The following is a 19,621-nucleotide window of genomic DNA, read 5'->3' as shown; positions in this document are numbered from 1 at the left end:
TTTCAAGGCTTTTTTTCGGAGACAAGAATTATATAGTAGATTGGGATGTTATGAATGCATCTGAAAAAGCCATGCCTTGTTGAACTCGTCGATGGCGCAAAACATCAAGGTTGCTTTGCGATCGCGGCTTGTCTAAATATTATAGTTAGAGCTTAAAAACATTTCCGACATACTCAGAAACTCCTTAATTTCCTTGACGAATGGCTCATCCTCCTCGTCTACGAGTCTTCGATCATATTTCTTCTTGCTGCCCACGGACTTTCGGGACTCGATCCGCGACACTTTTTCAATCGGGGTTGCGAACTCCACACTTTTCCGTGTCTTATTTTCTGCTTTTCCTTTCTTGAGGTTTGACTTTCGTGGTCTCATCATTCTAAAAATACCTTAAATTAGAGTATTTCTTCCGTAGAAATCTTACGTTTCTTGGGATGAGTCGGTGCTCTCTGGATCACGCAATGGAAGAAGATCGATGCCAGATTTCTTTCTTCGAGATTGAGCAAGGAGTAACTCCTCATTCTTTTTGATTAACTCCTTGTCGAGTTCGTCCGAGTCTTCCGGAAATTTTCCACTCGATGCACAATTATTCTCTCCGTCTCCCTCGCCTCCGTTCTCATCGTTGTCGTACTCTTGAGGGGTCATGGATTCATCGCTCGCATCTTCGCTCTCGAAATTTTCTTCATCATGAATTTCTTCATCCTCCTCTTGGGAAGCGCCTTCCTGCGAAACATCCTCTTCTTCAAATCCTGTTTCACCCTCAGACCAGGGCTGGTAAATTAGCGCACTATTTTCTCTCGAAGAAAAAAAAATTAGCGCACTAATTTTTTTTTGGAGACATTTTCGCGTCTTTCGCGCCTTTAGTGCACTAAAATGACACTAATTTTTCCTCTTGGGGAAATTAGTGACTTTTCGAGAGCTGATTAGCACTAAAGACGCGAAAAAAGAGGCTCTTTTTCATCATCCAATAGGCTCTTCCCGGATGATAGTTTCATGGAAGACGATTTTGATCAGGGAAGAATTTCTTCAAACTGAAACTGCTAGATATATAAAAATCAATGCATCGTAAATATGACACAATTTAATTTTAAAGAAATTACTTATTTAGTAACAAATAAGTTGAAAAGAATAAAAGTCAACTTTTGTTGGAAATTCTTTTTGTCGAGTTAAATGATGAGGTAAGATAAGCTTTGCTAGGGTCCCTAGCCTAGGGAGGTCCTCTCCCTAATTTTTTTATCGCAGGGCCATCAGCAGCTGGATCTTCCTGCTTTTCTTCATTTTTTGCCCTTCTTCTTGTCGTTGTCCGACAACTTCTCCTCAACAGTCTCTGAAGCTAGAGCAGCCTTGACTGATACGTTCTATTTTCGTGGTCTTAAGAGCTCTTCTCAGTATCTCTATTCAGTATCTTTATTCATAGAATCATATTTATTTGATAATTTAGAAGGGAGGTCTCCTCCTAAATTCACGCTTACTTCCTTGATTTTTTAATTTAATGGGCTTGACAGCCCTTCGGGCCGTCTCAGCCCAGTTCCTTGATTTTTTTAATTTAAGGGGCTTGACAAAGGCTTGGAACACCGAGTTTCTATCATATAGCAATGTAAGTTTTTTGAGTAAAATGTATTGGGAGGAAATCTGCTTTCTGAATTACAAGGTAAGCATGAACTTGGGAGAAGATCTCCCTTCTGAATTATAGAATAAATTTGATTTTTTAAATATAGAATTATATCAACAATTCGCACAAGGCTCCTCCAGCTGCAGACTTTTGAGGACACTGAAATTAGTCAAACAATGACAAGAAGAAGATTGACAAGAAAGGGAAAAAGCAGGAATAACAAGCTGCGGATGGCCCTTCAATAAAAAAAATTAGGGAGAAGACCTCCCTAAGAAAGCTTATCTTAGGCTAAAAGTCTAAGCTTATCATTCAAATCCAGCACAAAAAGAGTTGCAAACAAAAGTTGAATTGTATTTTTCCCTATATAATATAGGCTATATTTGTTACTTTATATTTATAAAGAAAATTAACAAATGAATTGACAAAGTCTTTTTTGACTTCATATTAAAATTCACGCCCTTAATTACCCAATCCACTTGATTGAAACCAAACTTTTTGAATTTCTAATATAAGCGAAGTTTGATATTCTCAAACTTACGTATTCTTTAGAATTAAAGAGCCCGCGCTCATTGGCGGGCCAATCAGCAGCCCTTATTTTCGACACTTTTCGAGACACACGCGAAAGAGACGCGAAAGTCACTAAAGTCTCGACAAAATAAATTCGCGCACTAATTTTAGTGCACTAAAAATTTTCGACAGATTTTAGGACGCGAATTTACCAGCCCTGCCTCAGACTCTTATACGCATTATTTTTATGGGCAGTTTTTGGACTTACCATCTGAATTCATGTCCTCGAAATTCTGAAGATCAGCGGTCATGTCGCCTCCTTCGAAGTCTTCCAAGTTGAAACTGTCGTTGAACGAAGGCATCTCTGGAAAGTCGTCCATATTGAAGTCCATATTCATATCGAAACTCTCCATGTTGAAGTTCTGAAAAGAACTAACTACCCGTAGCCCGCTCTGTAATCTGTATCTTACCTCCATGTCGGGCATCGACGGCATATCTCCCAAGAAATCATCATTTCCTTCCATTTTGATCGTCGAGCTTTATTCCAAAAAAGGCGATTTCTCTTTGATTCAGAATGAAGTTTTCTGAAAAAGTGACCTGCGCCCGGCCATGTGAGGATTTATAAAGCCCTCTCGGCTCGAAATATTTTTTTCGGAACGCAAGTAGCTGCGCTGCCTTGAAAGGGGTATTTTCACCTTGGAGTTTATTAATTTTTGTTAAGAAAATGGGTTTCAATATTTTTGAAAATGTCGTTTCGAGTTAGCGACCTTTCATCTTCGGACGACTCTGCGATGCTCGTGACTAGAAACATACTTTAATCATTCATTCTTCGGAATATCGCAAAAGTCCTATTCAATCTGCTAACCTTCAGAGAAGCTAGTTGCGCTTTAATAGAGTTCTTAAAGCTTTCAGCAAGCGTTGTCTTGGAAGCGTCTCGCTTTTTCTTGTTACTTTCGCCAGTGACTAGACAGCAAAAGATTAACTTAATGTAACGCCGACTTCCAAGATGGAATGGAAATCGAGTATGAGTATAATCTGACAATTTCTTATCTTGACGTAAATGAGAGTATTTGATGCGCGAGTCGTTCGTCACGTGATGGAAACGCGTCGAACATCTGCAGCTCGATCATTTACGGAGGGTGGAGTATTATGAACGGAAAACTACGACTCTATTTTTTTTCATCGAATCACCTTTTGGGGAAGAAACTTTCTTCGTAAGCTCTGTCTCCTTCTCATGCGAACTCGCTTGCTTCGCATCTAAAAAAAACATTAAAATCTCAAACAAAATCCGTGGCCCTACCATTATAGAGTTTGGCACTAGAAATTCGCCGCTCGCGACTTTTTGATCTGCATCTCGGAGTTACGACTTCGCGTTCAACGGTAGCTCTTGTATTCTTCGGTGTGAGGACGTCTTCGATGTCAAAAATATCTCCTTCATTTGATTGTCGAGTTATGACAAATGTTTTCTGCAAACAGTTATTGCTTTCTCCTCTGAAACGAAAGCAGTTACCTGGCAGCCTCTACGAGTTCTATTACGTCGGACTTCTCGTCGCTCAGGCGGAGAGATATTACCTTCGTTTTCCGAATTCCAGGAGTCATGAGCACTGTTCCTCAGCGTTTGACTGATGGGACTCATTTTCGTTGATCTTAATCGGAGTTAACTTCGTCTTACAACTTCAGATAATTGCCTCAGATTATCCAACTTGGGAATGACCATTTGAGTCCTTGTACCATGAGTAAAGTGGGTAGAATTTGTTGCGCGTTGTCCAAAGTCCGTCGATAGCGCTCTAGAAGAGTTTATTACACACGTGACTACATAGTACATAAATGACTCGTTGTGATAAGCTTCTAACAGGTGGTAAACGTATTTCTAACGTGTACATTATTAAGCTGCTAACTTTTTAAAAATTCTCCGAAAAAAGAATTTCGCTTTGAAGACAAGTGGTGAATAAAGAATTCCATTTTCTGGTGGATTAGAAAACATGGAAGAACTTAGCAAAGTCAATCATACTCGCGCGGTCCTTTTCGATCCACAGCTAAGTGATAAAAGGAGCATTTGTGCTGCTTCCGCTCATTTTAAACATTCCATACACAATTACCTGGCCGCATTTTTACGTTCTCTATTGGGTGTGACTGCAAGTTCCCTGCGCCGCTGCTCCTCGATTGTCTGTTTGAAGAATCCAAGTTTCTCGTCGAGACTTTTGCTTACTGGTTTCACTTTGAATTTTCTATCTTGTCGGGTTTCGCCCGGATTTTGAAACATTCGATACTGTTGTGAGGATGAACGGAATCTTGTTAAAAAACTGAACTTTGCGACAAAAGGTCAAGTTCAAAAGGGTGCTTGAATTTGATCATCCCAACAAGCCAATTTTGTGGCTGTGTCATAACTAGCTTCTCTTGACTCTCTTTAGAAAATTTACTTGCTGATGATGCTAATTAAAATGCTATGACTGGCCTGAAGGGAGTGAGTAGGCCATTCGCTTCTTTTAAAGGTAGTAGTTCATCCCCTCGTCAATCAGCTGGAGGCAGCTGCCCCTGGCCGCAGGGGCAACTTGAAAGTAAAATTGCGAAGTTTTACAACTCGGTGACACGGCACGTGGCAACTGCTCACCCATTTTCGAAGTAACCTGTAATGTGAACTTAATTCTACCCAATAACTTCCTCAGCAAATGCAGGCTTCGTATCTGTTAAATATCTGACTCTGGAATGTCTAGAAAGTAACTCCTTCGACTTCATCTTCTAATTTCTTGTAGTAAACCTTAGAAAGCATACGAAATTGTTTAAATTTTAAAAACTAAAAGAATTCTTTTTACTATTTTTCATAATGTTTATATCTGATCATTTCATCTTCGCAATTAAAAATGTTCATCTTGAAAGAAAGTGACATTTGAGGTCTCGTCGCCCCTTTCCAAAAGTAGCTAAGTAACGGAACGTAATAAGGCTAAATATACGAACTGACGAAAAGCGCTACCTCTGGCTCATCTGAATATCATTTATCAATAGTTCCACGCGTGTGATTTCAGCACCTACCCATCTCTTTTCGGGACGTTAATATACTTGATATATAACGTCCTGTTAGTAACAATCTTTTAATGACAATAAGCGGTTAAGTTGCAGAGTACCGCCTGTTTTTTTTTGCATTTCGGTCAGCTGCGGGCATATGCGCGTGTGCGTGTAAGTTGATTTCTCATTTCTACCGGGAATGAAATATCGATGATCAATTGGTGGCGCTGAAGAGTCCTCCTTTCCGAAGACGAGGGAGTGTGTCTTTGGGCACTCTCCCCGCGCTGCCGAGCACTGTATCTTGTATCAGAAAGAGAGAGAGAGAGAGGCAAACATAGAGAGAGATAAGTAACCTCAATTGCAACGACTTTGACTCATCTGGCCTTCTTCTTCCCACGAAAAAAATATGTCGGATCAACCTCTCTCCCAAGGCGAGGAGAACCAACCGTGGGTTTGTCTTTGCGTTATGCAACTAAAGTCTCCTTCAGCTCATATGGCACCAATGCAAATCAAGCGCCGAGTTCAAGTAGAAAAATGCAGGCAACCAAAGCACAAGTCGACGAGGTAAGCACTTTGATGTTCTAACAAGATCAACATAGAAAAGATATAAAATTAAGAAAATGTAATCCGATCTTATATTGAGTAGAATAGAACAAGAAAATGAACGAAGGAAATATTATTACTCCCAGAATCTCGTTTTTATTGCTTCGAAGAAATCTTTCTCGTCTTACAAAATTATTTGCAGAGTTTATAAACATTTGTTATCGTAAAATTGAAGGTGTAACCGAGCTAAGAGCAGTACGTGCTTAAAGACAGAGTGAGCAAGGAAAGAGCAGGAGAGTGCACTCTTCTCAGAAGAGTAAGCGCAAAAGAGAAAGAGAAGGAGAGACTGCATAAAGCGCGATGCAATCGATCGCTGGTCGATACAGCGCCATAAGGCTAATGAAGGAAACATCTTTATAGCTTGCTAGCTACTAGCTTCTACCGATTCGTCAAGGTGTTATGTCGCCAATCAAGCAATCATTTCCTCATTGATAACATAAAAATCTCATTATTTTCCAAGAAAACGTAGTAAATATCATAAGTCATTAAGGATTAACTCCTAATTAATGAAAAGCTTTTTATGGAATATCTTTTAGGTGGTGGATATAATGAGGACAAACGTGGAAGCAGTACTCGAGCGGGACGCCAAAATTTCAATGATGGACGATCGTGCGGACGCGTTACACCAGGGAGCAAGTCAATTCGAGACGCAGGCGGCGAAGCTAAAGAATAAATTCTGGCTTGAGAATATGAAATACATGATCGCTCTAGGAATCGTAGCATTGATCGTCATTGGGGTTGCAGTGTGTAAGTACACTCTTTCTTTTCCATTGTCAGATAGTTGCCTGATTATCGATTATTTATTAATCAAATCAATTATTCCGACATTTCAATTCAATAAGCTATTCATGAGTTCGCAGATGATCAAAGTGTCGTGCTTTTCGCTTAACAGAATTATTCAGATAATTACCAGGATAACAAAGAAGCAATCCAAGGTGCGATGAATGGCCAAGGTTTCGGACCAGCTCCAACTCAGTCGGCGGGAATAGTGCCTACTCTGGCTCCATCTGACGTAGGAGCTATGGGTGCCGGCGGCGGCGTGCCCCAAGGACCAAGTTCCATGTCTGCACCGGAAGCTCTCGGCCAGCCTGGTCAGCCCTCAGAAAGCGATTCTCTTGCCTCTGGAGCAGGTAGGAATAATGTGTTGACTCAGTGAACAATACTGATCAAGGAAAAAGAACAGTTCCGCAATTAATATTTAGAAAACGATGACGCTGTCGTCCCTAATGCTTCCCCTACTCTTTGAGGAGAGATCCACTGGCTTTTTTCATTTATCCAAACCAGTAAAGATAATCGGCCCCTGTCATAGTCACATTATTCCGTGTGCTCAATTAATTAACATCAATATTTAAATTCTCTGCTTCACACATGTTTTGACTGTGATTACTGTACAAATTTTACTAAGAATTTATTTCTGTCATCATAATTATCAAACACTCACATTATCGATAAACTATTATATTAGGTGTCCTATAATTTTATAGCAAAAAAAATAAAATCACAACCAAAAATATGCTTTCTCTTCCTTGATTCCAATTGCTCCGTTCTCCAATACTATTTTCAATTCTCATAACGAATAGAAACAATAGAAACCGTTCTCAGGTGTAAAAACGACCTTTTGAAAGAATATTCGAATAGGGCATTTTATTCCAAAATTTAGCAAAAGCTTGTACTCAATTTGAGGGACGATTCATTTATCAGTCTAGTTCGATTAGCATTAGCAGAGTATCGTCCCAAGGAATGTGATGACGACTAGCTATCAAAGGCATCCAGATTGGACGTCTGTCACTGTTGCAGACAAAAATGTAAGAGAGAACTGCTTCCGGATAAGTAAAAGGTTTTAGTCTTCTCGTATGTTGATTTTATGGTTGCTCGTGAATTGATAGTCAAGCGAGAATGCAGTCGCATGATCATGGCATTGAGCACACATTTAATTTTGACGTAGGTCTCGGCAATTATTATTTTGTGTTCTCAGTTTCAAATTCTGGCGTTGCGCTTGTTTTGTGGCCCGTGTGCCTAAACTTGCCTTGCTGGCTGAGTACCATATCAAATAAAAGGGTCTAGGCAGCGTGTGCCCAAGCAGGTTCGTAATTTTTTACGAAAAGTCAAGTGTGGTGTAGTGTGGTGGGCCGCCTTTCGTAGGTAACGCAAAACCTGCAAATATTAACCCTGTGCCACCTAGGCCAGGAGCGACCGCACTCGCCCAGGGCGATTCAGGCTTTAGTTTAGTCAATGTCAACCGAGACCATTATTACGAAAAACTAGAACCGGCCAAGTCAAAGAGACGTCCAATTCACACGCTCGAGGCAAAAACACGGCCGAGAACGCTTAAAACGTCTTTTTTTAAGGAATATTTCTGCCAGGAACAAAACTAAGAGATTAACCTTCTCCATTGTAAGTTGCTTAACATTTTCGGCCATTTTTAACTTCAAGTCGAATTCCAAAATTTACTAAAAAAGAAGATCTACTAGGTGTTTGAATAAGTGATTAAACGTTTTGTCAAATAAATTTTCCCTTTTTATGAAACGTCAGTCAGATAATTCTTTCAGAAAATAATGATTTTTGGAGGTTTTTTTGATCTTAATAGATCTGATCAAAACAGGTATGCATTTGAAGCGGCTTGCTTAGCTCTTGTTGGTAATACTTGTTCGTAAATACGCAACCTTAGTGTTAGTTTTTCGCGTGCGTCCGCGAGTGTGAATAACGGTCGTGATTAAATCCTGGTTCACGGTCCGTGCCTCCGAATGAAATTCGTCCTTGGCTTAGCTTAACCTATTTAAGTTTACGGCCATGAAAAAATTAAAGAAAAAAGGGGCGACACTCACTACTTTACGTTTAAGTTTTTCTTTTGCAGATAAACTCCGTTGCCGAAGAAGCTAAAGAAATAACTGGAGATGGCTCAACCGGAGCTTTTCCATGCTGTCTGCTGTGGGGATGTTGTCAGCGTTTCTAAACATGTTCAGGTGAGCCCTAGGGATTGTTATTTCAAGCCCTCTAAAATAATAGAGAAGTTTTATCGATGCAGGTATTTTGACAAAAGAGAAAGACGGGAATATCATACTCCATCTTTGTTTGACTTCAGTCCTCCTATTTCATGTATAGAAAGCTTAGGAAATCCTGAACCCAGATTCTCGAATCGAATGAAAATCACACTGGAAACTCAAAAGCGGAAGGCTCCTGCTTCAATCCCAAATATTTTCCAGAAAAATTGACTCGAGTTTACATCATTTCTTATACCAAATTCTCATAATTATGATTATACAGAGCATACTATACACTATTCTAAACAGTAAACTTGAATATTCCTATGCAACTTATCAAACGTATTCACATAATTTAACTTTAGCGTGCGTCTATCAACGAACTCAACGACGCAGGGCTAGCAGTTGTCCATGGTATGGCTGCCGTTTGTCCAAAAGAAGTCATCAACGCTGTGGCAATCCTTTTGGGTTTGAACGCAGCTGATTTTAACCTTCCGGCGGAGGTGAGTTTAGATCGCTTTTTATCATGGAATCTTCGATTAAGAATTTTAAAACCAGCACAGGAGTTCCAACGCTCCCTTTCCCCGATTTTTTTGTAGGCTCATCTATAGATGGATATTTCCACTGATTACGGAAAAAGTTCTAGCTGCTAGGCAGCGATAGGTCTCAGCCTCCAATCAATCCGGAAAGGAATATCGATGAAATTTAAGCAATAGGCACAGGTTGAGGGGCGCGAGCTGGCACACCTGAAATTGACTTTGCGCGATTGTTTTTGCGCAAATACGCACAGTGAAAGGAAGCCCTTCGCAGTTAAGGTTAATGATTGAGCCGGGACTCGGGCTTTGTACCTTGTAACTACGATCAAACAAAAGCCTAGGCAACACAATGCACACATTTCGCGTCCGTTTATTTCACCACGGCCAAAAGCACTAGCCTAGCCAGCACCTTACAGCACCTAGTGTGCCCAAAGGAATGCTTAATTACACATTTATCCTCCTTGCATCTTGAACGAGCCTCGAGAAGATCGTAACTTTTCCCCAACCAAAACAGTCAATTCTTAGTAAATGTCCTCTTAATTGTATTTCGATTATTTTAAGGATGGAACCGGATCACCACCTGTTTTCTTTGCTTGTCGAAGTTTGACTCCGGGGTCTGCTCTTGCCTGTCTGAAAGGATTGAACGCCAATATTAATGTTAAGAATAATCGGAACCAGGTAATCTTTGATAGAGTCTAGTAGACCCAAGAAACAAAAGGGGCTTTCCTCGGAGGAGTTAGACGGGGGCTAAATAATTTTCAAAACTATAATTTTATCCTCAAAAAATCAATAAGGTTTTCCTATCGAGGATAATATTATATTTCTCATTTTCTGAATTCTTTCAATTTAAATCAATAGCTAAAATGAACAGTAACCAGTCTACTCGTATAAATCAATAATTTTTATAAAATGGTTGATTTTTATATGTATGATAATCCTAATAATTTTATTTTAGACACCTTTCCACTATCTTCTTTCTGAAGATAGCAAATGTAATGACCTTGAAGAGCTCAGGCACGCAATGGAGCTTCTACTCCAATCTGAAGTTTCACTGAAAGACAAATGCAGCGAAGGCATTTCTGGAGAAGATCTATTAGAATTACTCCCTCCTCCAAAAAGAGAAACAGCTCAACTTGTGATTAAAGCTATAGAAGAGTCCCGAAAGATAAAAGAAGAGTCAAAACCAGAGGAAAGCAAAGAGAACATTGAAATCAAGGAAGACGCGAAGGATGTGAATATAGAGGATGACTCTTGTCAGACGACTGAGTCGCCTTCGTCCATGGCAATAGAGGAAATTGAAACCGCCTCTGAAAATAGCTCTGGGAGGAAAGTGATTAGATATTATTTCTGTTTACATCCTAATACTTCGTTCAAATAGTTTCAATACTTGACCCGGGTTTCCATTCATTTTATGAGTAAAACTGAGTAGAGACGTCATTGACTTATAACCTGACAGGGGAAAATTATAGGTATGTGGAATTTTTTTTCAAAATAATGTATAGAGCGACAGGAACAGCGCCATCAACATGACAAAGACGCGCTCTTTAAAAAGTGTCCCTGTTCCAGAATGATTGAGATGTTCGCTTACCAAACTGACTTTCATAAAATGTTCAATCACAAACAAAGTTTCCTTGACCCATCACAGCCATTGATTGATGTGCAGAATCAAGACGCACTTCTGAGACGCCTTCTCATTCGCCAAAATTTGCAAGAGTTTGTTCTATCACAGGTAAAAGCCCAATAAAAATAAAAAAAAATAACATTTAACTTGGATAGCTCGCACTATCACAGCGGCTGAACAGGGGCTTTGGAGGAACTCAACCTAGCCAGCCATCTACAGGAGCAAGTCCTCAACCTGCGAGCCAGCCGACACTCGTCCAGCGATCCTACGACAACAGGCCAAGTGTTTACAATCGACGAATAAGTTCCGAGCAAGCTCAGCTTCCTGACGGGCGACTCTGTACACGTGTTCCTGCTCGCAGATGGAGCAAAGTATGATTTGAAGAAAGTAATCTAAAATCTAACTTATTTTTAGCGAGACTCAGATTGGAACAATTTCCAGTATACGTGTGACTTTTGTCCTATGTTTGGCGACGTTCGAAAATATCGAAGAAAGGCTGAGCTCGTTCGTCATCAAGCTCTACATTTTCCAGAGCAGGCACGCAAATTCAAATGCGCTCTTTGCAACTACTCCGCCACACGGTAAGCAGATAATTCTTGCGTAGAAATAACTGTTCGTCTAGGAACGAGTACCTCAAGTCGCATATGTCAAATCGCCACGGAATAGTGCAGCCTAAAGATTCCAAGCGTTCGAAACATTCTTCAACTCCTTCGCTGCCCTCGCTGGAAAATGGTGACTAGCTTAGATTGTTTCCTTTCTCACATCTGACAATTCAGGCCTGTCGTTTCCAACTATGCTGCAAATACCGACTGCTGATTCTCCAGGCTGCTCCTCTTCGAATGACTTGAGCATGAGCAATAGCGTCAGGTCGGAAGAAACAATGCACGAGCACGGGACGAATTCATCTCAGTCAATCTCCGATGACATCAACTCACAGCGAACGATTTCAAGCAATCACTCACCATCGTGGACAGAACCTGAGCCTCTCAAAATCGAAATCATGGAGAACTGATTCAAATTTTTTCTTTAAAGAAATTAAAAATGTTGTCAAGCACTGAAAACAATCTGTTTATAATATTACTTCATTCGAGACCCTGCAATTGAAAAATACAGTGAATTTGATTGCGAAAAGAAATATTTTTGAATGAGTTTGTTTTAATGTTGGATTGTACAATTCTGATTCATGTCTTGCTGCTGTGTGGATTCTGCTGAGCACTTTTTTCGATGAATCCACCTTGATTCTGGATATTTTGTAAGAGAAGCCACTTGGTATGCTGAAATCGAAAGAAAAAGTAATGAATTGATGCTTCTCAATTTTACCGCATCGACGTCATTAGAAGTGAGCGAATCTTTCCTTTTCTCCGAGCGGGATAATTCATCTGCGCGCTTCATACTCTTCTTTCGCCCACTGTTTGAGTGGCTCATACCAAGTTCATTTCAAATGTCATCTTGCCAAACTTTCGTAAACTTTTATTTGAGCTGCGATAAGAAAAATAGCTGAGAATATGAACGAGAATGTTTGAACTTTGCCTAGGCGCAGCTCCGCCGAAAATCTTCGCCCAGTAAAGCTGATCGTTGTCTGGTCTAAAATACAGTCTGTTGGAATTAAAATAATGTTTCTATATATTTTAACTCGCCATGAAAACAAGTTTACGCTTATGATAGATAAATTTCGGAAAGGCCGTCGATTGAAGAGTAATCAGAGTCTGATTATCAGACGATCATTCTTTTTATTGGTAATTTTAGTGCATCAATTTGACTACTTATTAGCGATTACACATAATTCTAACCGATTCGATGGTGAGTTTGCAGCTTCATTTGAACTTTCGCTTTGTCGATTCTGTGGTCTCTCCATTTTCCCGAACTCTCGACTGGATTCTTTAGCGTCTCTTTTGCGAGTAGCCGTGAGAATTGCTCTGAGGATCTATAAATCGAGCAGCTCGCATGTCTATCGGTAGTGATGAAATTTGCAAAACCATTTCATTATTGACTCAGACTATCTAAAAGCTATATTTTTTACGGGCCCAAATTTTTGAAAAATAGGCTTCAATCCAGTAAGCATGGGTTTTTGAACGGAACCAATAGTTGCTGGAAATCGTTTCCAAAAGTCCGATTAGGAAGATTGTTATAATTTATTCTTTACGTTTTTAAAATGAGATTTATCTTGGAGCACTGGGTTCTATGCTTTCCGTTTAAGTAATTTTATCCTAGAAGGGCCGCGTTTTCCGTCGGGTTGCCTTTCAATCAAGGAGGCAGATTTCAATTGACTTGAAATTTCACAAATTCCATATATGGTCCACATAATATGGAGACAAAGGATAAATGTCTGCAGCGATTCCAAATGAGTTTCTGGTCACGAACGACGTTTCCGATTGAGAAGTCGGAGCTTTCAACGCCTGAATAGATCGCAATCGTCGCCGATTCAGGAACTTATGATAATAGCTTTATGATTGCATCTTATTCAAGTCATGATTTCCGCTAGTATCAATTGCTCGCTGTCGCGATTTCGATTTTGTCACTATCGAAAATTCCATCTAATGAATGGTTTCCTCTTCTCCTAATGGATATCATCCGATGGCGTCGTCAGTTTTCCGCCGCTGATTCGATGGGTTGAAAATTTGGCCGCAATGAGAGATGACTCCCAGGTGCCAGCAGTGACTTTTTCCCTTTTCCGCGCGGTGTTCCCTTTTTGGGGCCCCGCGCTGCGAATTTTCCAGATTTTTCCCAGAAATTTACCCTAGTAGCAAGACAGAGACTTATACTAGAGATAGTTTTATGACTGTTACACCTTTTTCACTAAAGAAAAGATAATCTTCCAAACGAGTTTTTCAGACTGGAATATTCTGTATTTAGATGAAGATCACCAAGAAGCTCAAAAAGTTTGAACACATCGTTTGGTTTGCCTTGATCTGTCTCACCGGGAATGCGACGGATCTGTTTCTCAATCAAGTAAGTAACAATCATTCAATCTAAATTGATACGAATATCAATGATTGCATAGTATCCTATCGTCTGGGCACGAGCGTCATGGGGCAACATGAAGCAACTCTGCGAACACGTCCAAGGACCAGGTTTATTTTTTATGCACGCGATTTCATAAAATATGATCAGCATTTCAAAAATCGATTCGTGAGCAAGGGGAGAGGATTCTGCAGTTTGAGCGTCTTCTTGAAACCAAAATGAGCAAAAAATATGCTCCAGACGAAGAAGAAGAGGCAAGAATCGCATTCAAACACGACCAACAACGTCTAACAAGTGAACAAGAACATCTTGACAATGTAACGTACCAATAAGTTTTACCCTATTAATCTGAAAAAATAGGCGGAAGGATTGGACAGCCGCTGCCAAAAGATGGTTGTTTCATTCGAACGACTTTTCGTCAGGCGCTGCGAAGAATATAACCACAGTAATTACTTCTTCGTATGCTTGTCTATTGTTGGATGTTTTTGGTGCGTGGCATGTAAGTGAGACCTAAGAATCTCTTTTTCCAGGAAAACTTTTCAGTTCTTCACTCCAACCCGAAGCCGAATTTTGAGACCTTCAAGAGCATCAAGTTTACATCTGCGACTTTTTGCGCGATACTTGTTGCCACTGGAAACACCTGGAAATTTGTCTATATCATTGTTCTCTGGGTTGAAGCAGGAGACGGTCTGGTAGCCAAAGTAAACCCTTACCAAGAAGAAGTGGAATACGGCAAGCACCCCGCGCCCGAAGAAATCGAAGTGAACTGCAAACTCGACTACATACGGTAATATTAACATATTTTCAATCAAGAATTAAAGTCCGATTATTTAAGGTTCAACGCGTATATCCACGGGGTAACAGCCATTAGTTCGCTTATGATTCTCTCGGCGTTTATGTACATGCTTTTTGTAAGTCGTTAAAGCTCAGATTTTTCTTTTATAGAATTATTCAGAAAACAGCTAAAATATACAGCAAGAACACGGATTTGGAGAAAGCGCCCAAGAACAGTCGTAAGGAGGAAATCGAGAAGATTGAGCACGAGAAAACAGTGAAGGAAGCGAAAAAAGCATCTAAGACCCCAAAAGCTGGAGAAAAGATAGTCAAACAGAACGATGATAAGAAGAATGAAAGTGGATGGAACTCAGGAAGTAGTAATTAAAACGTATTTTTATTATACCTTTATATTTCTAAAAAATATTATATGCGTATTAATTTATGATCGACAAATTTTAAGACTCACAAAACGACAACAACGAAAGCACTCAAAACAACTCTCACGACTGGTAGCAACAATCATCCGCCATAAAAACTATCACTGACACCGCCAGAGTTAAAAATACACTATGAAAACATTGAATCCACAAATTAGTAGTACATGCAGCGAATTCTTTTCTTTATGAATTGAGAGTTCATTCATCCGAGATTTTATTGCAGGGCTGGGCGTTCACAATTCCGCTCACGTGGTTTGGTCTTGTAGATTTTTTCTTTGTTGAAACTTGTAAAAAACTCCCAGGCTTCTTAGAAGTTCAAAGGTTATGTTATCCAAGAAGTAGATAATTTTGGCGCAAAAGCGAACCGATGTCGCAATAGCCAGGCAAATTTTCTCCCGAAATTTCCCTGCCGCTCTCGTAAAAAAGATCAAAAGTATAAGGAAACCAGTTGAAACCGGCACTAGTTTTAAGGAACACGTGACTTGAAAAAAAAAGAAAAAGAGCCAAAAAAGGTTTTTCTGAGGATAATCGATCGCTTGGTCGACGCCTCCAGTTCAAAAGAAAGAGAAACGAGGAATAAACTTGAAATATATTCCTGCCACTGTCAAAGAGTTAGAAGATCAATTGAATTTCTTATTGCACAATACAAATAGTAAGTAAAAACAAACAGCTTTTTACAAATATTAACAGAGGAAAAATGGCGCGCCACAATATGAACCCCAAATTATGTTGAGGAATTTACTGCGATTCAGTGGTAAACCGAAAGTAAGCAATTTACTTTTGAATACTAAGAACACTAGTGAAATCGAAGTGAATTTCGAGAGACACAAGGCGGAAATGATCGAAGAAAGTGTTCATAAAATGAATTGGCCGTTTCGTGAATCAGAAAGAATAAATTCATCTCAATATTTTTTCTATCTAATCTCTAGATCGATTCAACAAAAAATCATTTAGGTAAGAGCTCCGATAAGACGCCTTGCACTGGCATTATCCAAGATGGACAAAGAGACAGAATTATCAGAAAAAGCCTTCCAACTATGCTCCAAATTCCTTTGTGGCGAATGGAAAGAGCGCAATAACTTCAAGCGTATGTTAAATTGAGATTCACTGAATTGAACATATTCACTCAGTCGAAGAATTAAACGGGGGACTCACAAACAAACTCTATATTTGCAGCACTACAAATCAAGAGGGATTAACGAAAAAAGTCGTCCTTCGAATTTACGGCTTGATCATGCAGGTATACCTAGACTATTGACTATTTACTAGAGAACACGTGTGCACAGACGCATTTTTCTGTGGAAGCAAAGTCTGTCCACTCGTGAAAAAGCATGTTAGAGTGTTGACCATGTCTAATAGACGTATTGCATGTTATGTTATATTCAGTGACGTGATTATTTTAGGCGTCTCGTAATTTGAACGTAAGTTGCTTCGCGTAAATCATTGTTATCTCGTCTGTGATCGAGCTGAAAGTTTGTATGACAACTTATGTGACTTATTTTGTATCTACAACGGGTGTTCGTAGGATGTGAACGCGCAAATAACCGAATCTGTTGTATTCGCTATTCTTGGACAGAAGGGACTTGGACCCAAGCTCTATGGTGCCTTTTCAGAAGGAAGACTTGAGGAGTACATTCCCGTAAGTGCAAATATATTCGACTTGCCTTTCATTTGCTTCGAAGGGGCGGAATTTGAGAACGGCGGAATTACAAGTGCCTGAGATTTCCACGACTGTGGCGACGCGTCTGGCGGACTACCATCGCCTTGAAGTGCCTATGTCTAAGGATCCTATCCTTTTAGAACAATTTCAAGGATATTACAACCGATGCGAGCAGCTAGGCGTCAATATGAAACCATACAAAGACCCGTTTAAATTCTGTTGCCAGCTTATCCAAAATACAAAATCGCCGATTGTTTTTTGGTAAGCATTTAACTAGGTCGATTAAATGAAGCTTACCCGTGATTAAGTCATAACGATTGTCACGAGGGAAATATTCTGATCGACCAGGAGAAGATCAACAAGGGTTCGTCGATGACTGAGTCCCTGCGTCTGATCGACTTCGAGTACTCGGCCTACGGGTTCAGAGGTGAGTTCAGCGAGGTCAATAACTTTCATCGCTGCACTTTTATGGTGCCATAACTGCCAAGACTGCTGAGTAAACATTTGTCTTTCAGGCTTCGACTTTGCCAATCATTTCAACGAGTGGATGATGAACTACAGTAATGAAGAATGGCCTCACTACTTCTTCAACCAGAATGATTTTCCCAGCAACGACCAGCAGAGGCGTTTCATTCAAGCGTATCTTCAGCAGCAGGGCGATCTATCAGAAGAAAACATTAACAAAATTCAGGAGGTGAACATTCTCATATCACCAATTTTTAAAAGCTGATTTTGAAGGAAGTAATGGAGTTTGCGATGATTGGACATGTTTACTGGTCACTTTGGTCGGAAATCCAAGCGAAAGTGTCTGATATCAAGTTCGGATACGTAGAATATGCAAATGATAGAATGAATGCTTTTAGGTAAATCGTAGCAATGAATATTACTCTTTACGAAATTTAGAACGCTGCTAAATACAAGGAAAATCTCAAAGTCAGAAGAAACTTTGCGGGGGCCGAACGAAATTGCTGTCCACTAACATCAAGGGCAAAACCGAACAAGAGAAACTCTGTTGAACAAGTATTCATAAAAAAAATTTCTGTGCTAAGTCTTGGATAATGCATCTACTTCAATTATCAAAATATAGAATATTTCAATTTTCAAAATCTTTGCTTTTTATTCAATACAGAAATATAGAAGCCATAGAAAACAAAGCAAAATGTAAATTATGAGGAAAGGAAAGCGGCCTGGAATGTGTAAGGGGATGAACTCGAATTCGTCGTTTTCTCCAAGAATAAGAGCACTGAAATTGCATGATAAAGACAATAATTTAATAAATGTTAGATACCCATATGCCATTTTATAGACTCCCATCCTGTAGGAACACGTGGGCATAAGAATTTCAATATTTTCCGCTCCGAATTTTCCTTTTAGATGACGAAGAACGCTTCTAGTCATTTTACTCCGGTGATGCTGCCTCATCTCACCCTGGCCTCGGAATCCTGTAAACAGTAACAGGGACAGGAACAGGGATTTTATTTTTTGGCCCATTTGCAAAACAGGAAACAGGACAGGATAAAAACACAGGAACAGGTCCTGTTTTACAGGTTTCACAGGCTTTGCAGGCCTGTAAACTCAAATTTCAGGGTTTTAATTTTTTCTTGAAGAATCAAAATTAAGAATTTTTTTCTCGTTATAATCATGTCTGTAGACAGTTTCAACTATAAAAGATTCTTTATAACATATTTGAAGGGAACTCCAAGAAAATTTTTACGAAAAATACCTGATATTCCCCATTTTTCGCCTGTTTTCCTGCAATTTTTTGACAGGCCTGTTTCACTTTTACAGGGCTGTTCCTGTATACAGGCGTTTTTTCCTGTTTTTCCTGTATTTCCTGTTAACAGGCCTGTTTACAGGTTTATTTTGGTCTCGAAATGCAAGACAGGAAACAGGACAGGGTCCAAAAAACAGGACCTGTTTCAGGTTTTTAGACAGGTCAGAATTCCGAGGCCAGATCTCACCGACGTGGTTGTGCGCTGACAGGATGAGCTTACCCACGGATGGTATTGGCGAACCCATTGGAAAATGTCGTAGCAAAACATCTGACTTTTCCAGTATTCTTGGCTCTTCTCTTTCGATCTCGTGGGATGCCTGGAAACGACGCCCTGCTAAAACCGCAAAGTCTGTTGAGAAACTTCTGTGGAATCGCTCAAGATGGCGACTAAGATAGCTTTACTTGATAGCTAACTTGAAACTATTCTCACTTGGTGACTCGTTCACCACCTTCGCCTCCTATGTCGTTGTCACCAGGAAGATAGATAACCTTTTCATCGGAGACTGGAAAAATTTTCTTGAACCGATTTACATAGAGTTCATATTCGGAGTCTGAGTATTTGCGATTCTTTTAGTTTACTCCCTATTAATGTAAAGCTATCAACGATTACCTATCATTAATAATTATCAGAATCTCTTTCCTGATGCAGAATACCCCTCGTCTATCAAATCACCAAGGAAAATCGTTAGATTCGGTTTTACCGCCCGTGAAGCCCAATAAAAACCCCTTGACAAATACTGGTCGGAGTCCCATCTGGTTATCACGCCTAGAATTCCCGCTGGTTCATCCCGGAATCCTTGAATTTGTGGATCGGCAACAAGAAGAACAGATGCTGCACTGCTGCTGAACCTAATTTTGAGTTGCCAAGAAGATGCAATCCCAAGATTCTAGTGAGGGACGAAACTACATCAGATCAGAGAAACCCTTTCTTGGCCATCTTATGTATTGTTGAAAGAAGCAACCAGTTTCCCCATAAATAAGAACTAAGACTGATATGATAATAAGAATTCGAGCACGTCTCTTTCGTCTGTGCATTATCTTCTCTATTCTTTGCTAAACCAGGAAATGACAACGCTCCTGGGTAATGGTAGTAAAATCATTCATACGAATAATCATCGAGTGGTCGAGCCAACCAAAGCCCGCAAACATGGCTTG

General features: G+C 39.9%; 7 protein-coding genes and 2 long non-coding RNA genes across 11 annotated transcripts; 4 read left to right on the top strand and 5 right to left on the bottom strand.

The window, feature by feature from the left end:
* Window positions 1-28: 28 nt before the first annotated feature.
* Window positions 29-1,204, bottom strand: LOC145709029 (uncharacterized). The gene is made up of 3 exons (XM_081786716.1): window positions 419-1,204; window positions 174-373; window positions 29-132 (listed from the first exon to the last, which is right to left on the bottom strand). Exons 1-3 carry the CDS (start codon window positions 637-639, stop codon window positions 29-31), a joined length of 525 nt encoding a protein of 174 aa, XP_081642842.1. The 5' UTR covers window positions 640-1,204.
* Window positions 1,205-1,268: 64 nt separating this feature from the next.
* On the bottom strand, window positions 1,269-3,078 carry LOC145709028 (uncharacterized). Its single transcript, XR_014134872.1, has 4 exons — window positions 2,979-3,078; window positions 2,584-2,914; window positions 2,382-2,535; window positions 1,269-1,327 (listed from the first exon to the last, which is right to left on the bottom strand). It is a non-coding gene; the product is annotated as an uncharacterized LOC145709028 (long non-coding RNA).
* On the bottom strand, window positions 2,873-3,767 carry LOC145709027 (uncharacterized). The gene is made up of 5 exons (XM_081786715.1): window positions 3,624-3,767; window positions 3,414-3,579; window positions 3,305-3,370; window positions 2,979-3,076; window positions 2,873-2,914 (listed from the first exon to the last, which is right to left on the bottom strand). Exons 1-5 carry the CDS (start codon window positions 3,747-3,749, stop codon window positions 2,873-2,875), a joined length of 498 nt encoding a protein of 165 aa, XP_081642841.1. The 5' UTR covers window positions 3,750-3,767.
* Window positions 3,768-5,410: 1,643 nt separating this feature from the next.
* Window positions 5,411-7,223, top strand: LOC145707312 (uncharacterized). The gene is made up of 5 exons (XM_081784826.1): window positions 5,411-5,563; window positions 5,605-5,680; window positions 6,256-6,466; window positions 6,622-6,849; window positions 6,922-7,223. The coding sequence occupies exons 1-5, from the start codon at window positions 5,523-5,525 to the stop codon at window positions 6,963-6,965; spliced, it is 600 nt and encodes a 199-aa protein (XP_081640952.1). The 5' UTR covers window positions 5,411-5,522; the 3' UTR covers window positions 6,966-7,223.
* A 511-nt stretch (window positions 7,224-7,734) lies between these two features.
* On the top strand, window positions 7,735-10,684 carry LOC145707311 (uncharacterized). The gene is made up of 5 exons (XM_081784825.1): window positions 7,735-8,113; window positions 8,574-8,682; window positions 9,066-9,203; window positions 9,798-9,914; window positions 10,192-10,684. The coding sequence occupies exons 2-5, from the start codon at window positions 8,614-8,616 to the stop codon at window positions 10,612-10,614; spliced, it is 747 nt and encodes a 248-aa protein (XP_081640951.1). The 5' UTR covers window positions 7,735-8,113; window positions 8,574-8,613; the 3' UTR covers window positions 10,615-10,684.
* On the top strand, window positions 10,673-11,967 carry LOC145707310 (uncharacterized). Its single transcript, XM_081784824.1, has 5 exons — window positions 10,673-10,965; window positions 11,013-11,228; window positions 11,272-11,438; window positions 11,480-11,589; window positions 11,634-11,967. The coding sequence occupies exons 1-5, from the start codon at window positions 10,804-10,806 to the stop codon at window positions 11,867-11,869; spliced, it is 891 nt and encodes a 296-aa protein (XP_081640950.1). The 5' UTR covers window positions 10,673-10,803; the 3' UTR covers window positions 11,870-11,967.
* Window positions 11,968-12,001: 34 nt separating this feature from the next.
* On the bottom strand, window positions 12,002-12,748 carry LOC145707313 (uncharacterized). The gene is made up of 4 exons (XM_081784827.1): window positions 12,648-12,748; window positions 12,388-12,441; window positions 12,178-12,277; window positions 12,002-12,131 (listed from the first exon to the last, which is right to left on the bottom strand). The coding sequence occupies exons 1-4, from the start codon at window positions 12,710-12,712 to the stop codon at window positions 12,039-12,041; spliced, it is 312 nt and encodes a 103-aa protein (XP_081640953.1). The 5' UTR covers window positions 12,713-12,748; the 3' UTR covers window positions 12,002-12,038.
* A 2,696-nt stretch (window positions 12,749-15,444) lies between these two features.
* On the top strand, window positions 15,445-17,764 carry LOC145707309 (choline/ethanolamine kinase-like). Of its 3 annotated transcripts, none has more exons than XM_081784823.1 (10): window positions 15,445-15,684; window positions 15,987-16,119; window positions 16,163-16,272; window positions 16,436-16,453; window positions 16,558-16,671; window positions 16,715-16,953; window positions 17,001-17,119; window positions 17,208-17,386; window positions 17,431-17,555; window positions 17,596-17,764. In XM_081784823.1, the coding sequence occupies exons 2-10, from the start codon at window positions 16,029-16,031 to the stop codon at window positions 17,669-17,671; spliced, it is 1,071 nt and encodes a 356-aa protein (XP_081640949.1). In that variant the 5' UTR covers window positions 15,445-15,684; window positions 15,987-16,028; the 3' UTR covers window positions 17,672-17,764. The 3 variants fall into 3 exon arrangements, with proteins under 3 accessions (XP_081640949.1, XP_081640945.1, XP_081640948.1); XM_081784819.1 differs by lacking the exon at window positions 15,445-15,684 and adding an exon at window positions 15,751-15,797; XM_081784822.1 differs by lacking the exons at window positions 15,445-15,684; window positions 16,436-16,453 and adding an exon at window positions 15,751-15,797.
* Window positions 17,765-17,803: 39 nt separating this feature from the next.
* On the bottom strand, window positions 17,804-19,523 carry LOC145708461 (uncharacterized). Its single transcript, XR_014134834.1, has 3 exons — window positions 18,897-19,523; window positions 17,981-18,853; window positions 17,804-17,935 (listed from the first exon to the last, which is right to left on the bottom strand). It is a non-coding gene; the product is annotated as an uncharacterized LOC145708461 (long non-coding RNA).
* Window positions 19,524-19,621: the final 98 nt, after the last annotated feature.

Source organism: Oikopleura dioica, chromosome XSR (genome assembly GCF_907165135.1).
Source record: "Oikopleura dioica chromosome XSR, OKI2018_I68_1.0, whole genome shotgun sequence".
Taxonomy (NCBI): Eukaryota; Metazoa; Chordata; class Appendicularia; order Copelata; family Oikopleuridae; genus Oikopleura; species Oikopleura dioica.
The sequence above is the reverse complement of the archived record's forward strand: the minus strand, read 5'-3'. Positions and strand labels throughout refer to the sequence as shown.

Coding starts and splice junctions, on each gene's coding strand:
- LOC145707313 (XM_081784827.1), bottom strand. CDS start 12,712: ATGGAGAGACCACAGAATCGACAAAGCGAAAGTTCAAATGAAGCTGCA. Junction 12,442..12,647: donor GCAAACTCACCATCGAATCG/GTTAGAATTATG, acceptor ACTGTATTTTAG/ACCAGACAACGATCAGCTTT. Junction 12,132..12,177: donor CTTCTAATGACGTCGATGCG/GTAAAATTGAGA, acceptor TTTCGATTTCAG/CATACCAAGTGGCTTCTCTT.
- LOC145707312 (XM_081784826.1), top strand. CDS start 5,523: ATGTCGGATCAACCTCTCTCCCAAGGCGAGGAGAACCAACC. Junction 5,681..6,255: donor CCAAAGCACAAGTCGACGAG/GTAAGCACTTTG, acceptor AATATCTTTTAG/GTGGTGGATATAATGAGGAC. Junction 6,467..6,621: donor CGTCATTGGGGTTGCAGTGT/GTAAGTACACTC, acceptor AGAATTATTCAG/ATAATTACCAGGATAACAAA.
- LOC145707309 (XM_081784819.1), top strand. CDS start 15,759: ATGTTGAGGAATTTACTGCGATTCAGTGGTAAACCGAAA. Junction 15,798..15,986: donor GATTCAGTGGTAAACCGAAA/GTAAGCAATTTA, acceptor AAAATCATTTAG/GTAAGAGCTCCGATAAGACG. Junction 16,954..17,000: donor AAATCGCCGATTGTTTTTTG/GTAAGCATTTAA, acceptor CCCGTGATTAAG/TCATAACGATTGTCACGAGG.
- LOC145709027 (XM_081786715.1), bottom strand. CDS start 3,749: ATGAGTCCCATCAGTCAAACGCTGAGGAACAGTGCTCATGACTCCTGG. Junction 3,580..3,623: donor GAACTCGTAGAGGCTGCCAG/GTAACTGCTTTC, acceptor AACTGTTTGCAG/AAAACATTTGTCATAACTCG. Junction 3,077..3,304: donor GAAAGTTTCTTCCCCAAAAG/GTGATTCGATGA, acceptor TTTGCTGTCTAG/TCACTGGCGAAAGTAACAAG.
- LOC145709029 (XM_081786716.1), bottom strand. CDS start 639: ATGACCCCTCAAGAGTACGACAACGATGAGAACGGAGGCGAGGGAGAC. Junction 374..418: donor ACCGACTCATCCCAAGAAAC/GTAAGATTTCTA, acceptor AGGTATTTTTAG/AATGATGAGACCACGAAAGT. Junction 133..173: donor GGAAATTAAGGAGTTTCTGA/GTATGTCGGAAA, acceptor TATAATATTTAG/ACAAGCCGCGATCGCAAAGC.
- LOC145707310 (XM_081784824.1), top strand. CDS start 10,804: ATGATTGAGATGTTCGCTTACCAAACTGACTTTCATAAAATGTTCAAT. Junction 10,966..11,012: donor AAGAGTTTGTTCTATCACAG/GTAAAAGCCCAA, acceptor TAACTTGGATAG/CTCGCACTATCACAGCGGCT. Junction 11,590..11,633: donor GCTGCCCTCGCTGGAAAATG/GTGACTAGCTTA, acceptor CTGACAATTCAG/GCCTGTCGTTTCCAACTATG.
- LOC145707311 (XM_081784825.1), top strand. CDS start 8,614: ATGGCTCAACCGGAGCTTTTCCATGCTGTCTGCTGTGGGGATGTTGTC. Junction 9,204..9,797: donor ATTTTAACCTTCCGGCGGAG/GTGAGTTTAGAT, acceptor GATTATTTTAAG/GATGGAACCGGATCACCACC. Junction 9,915..10,191: donor TTAAGAATAATCGGAACCAG/GTAATCTTTGAT, acceptor ATTTTATTTTAG/ACACCTTTCCACTATCTTCT.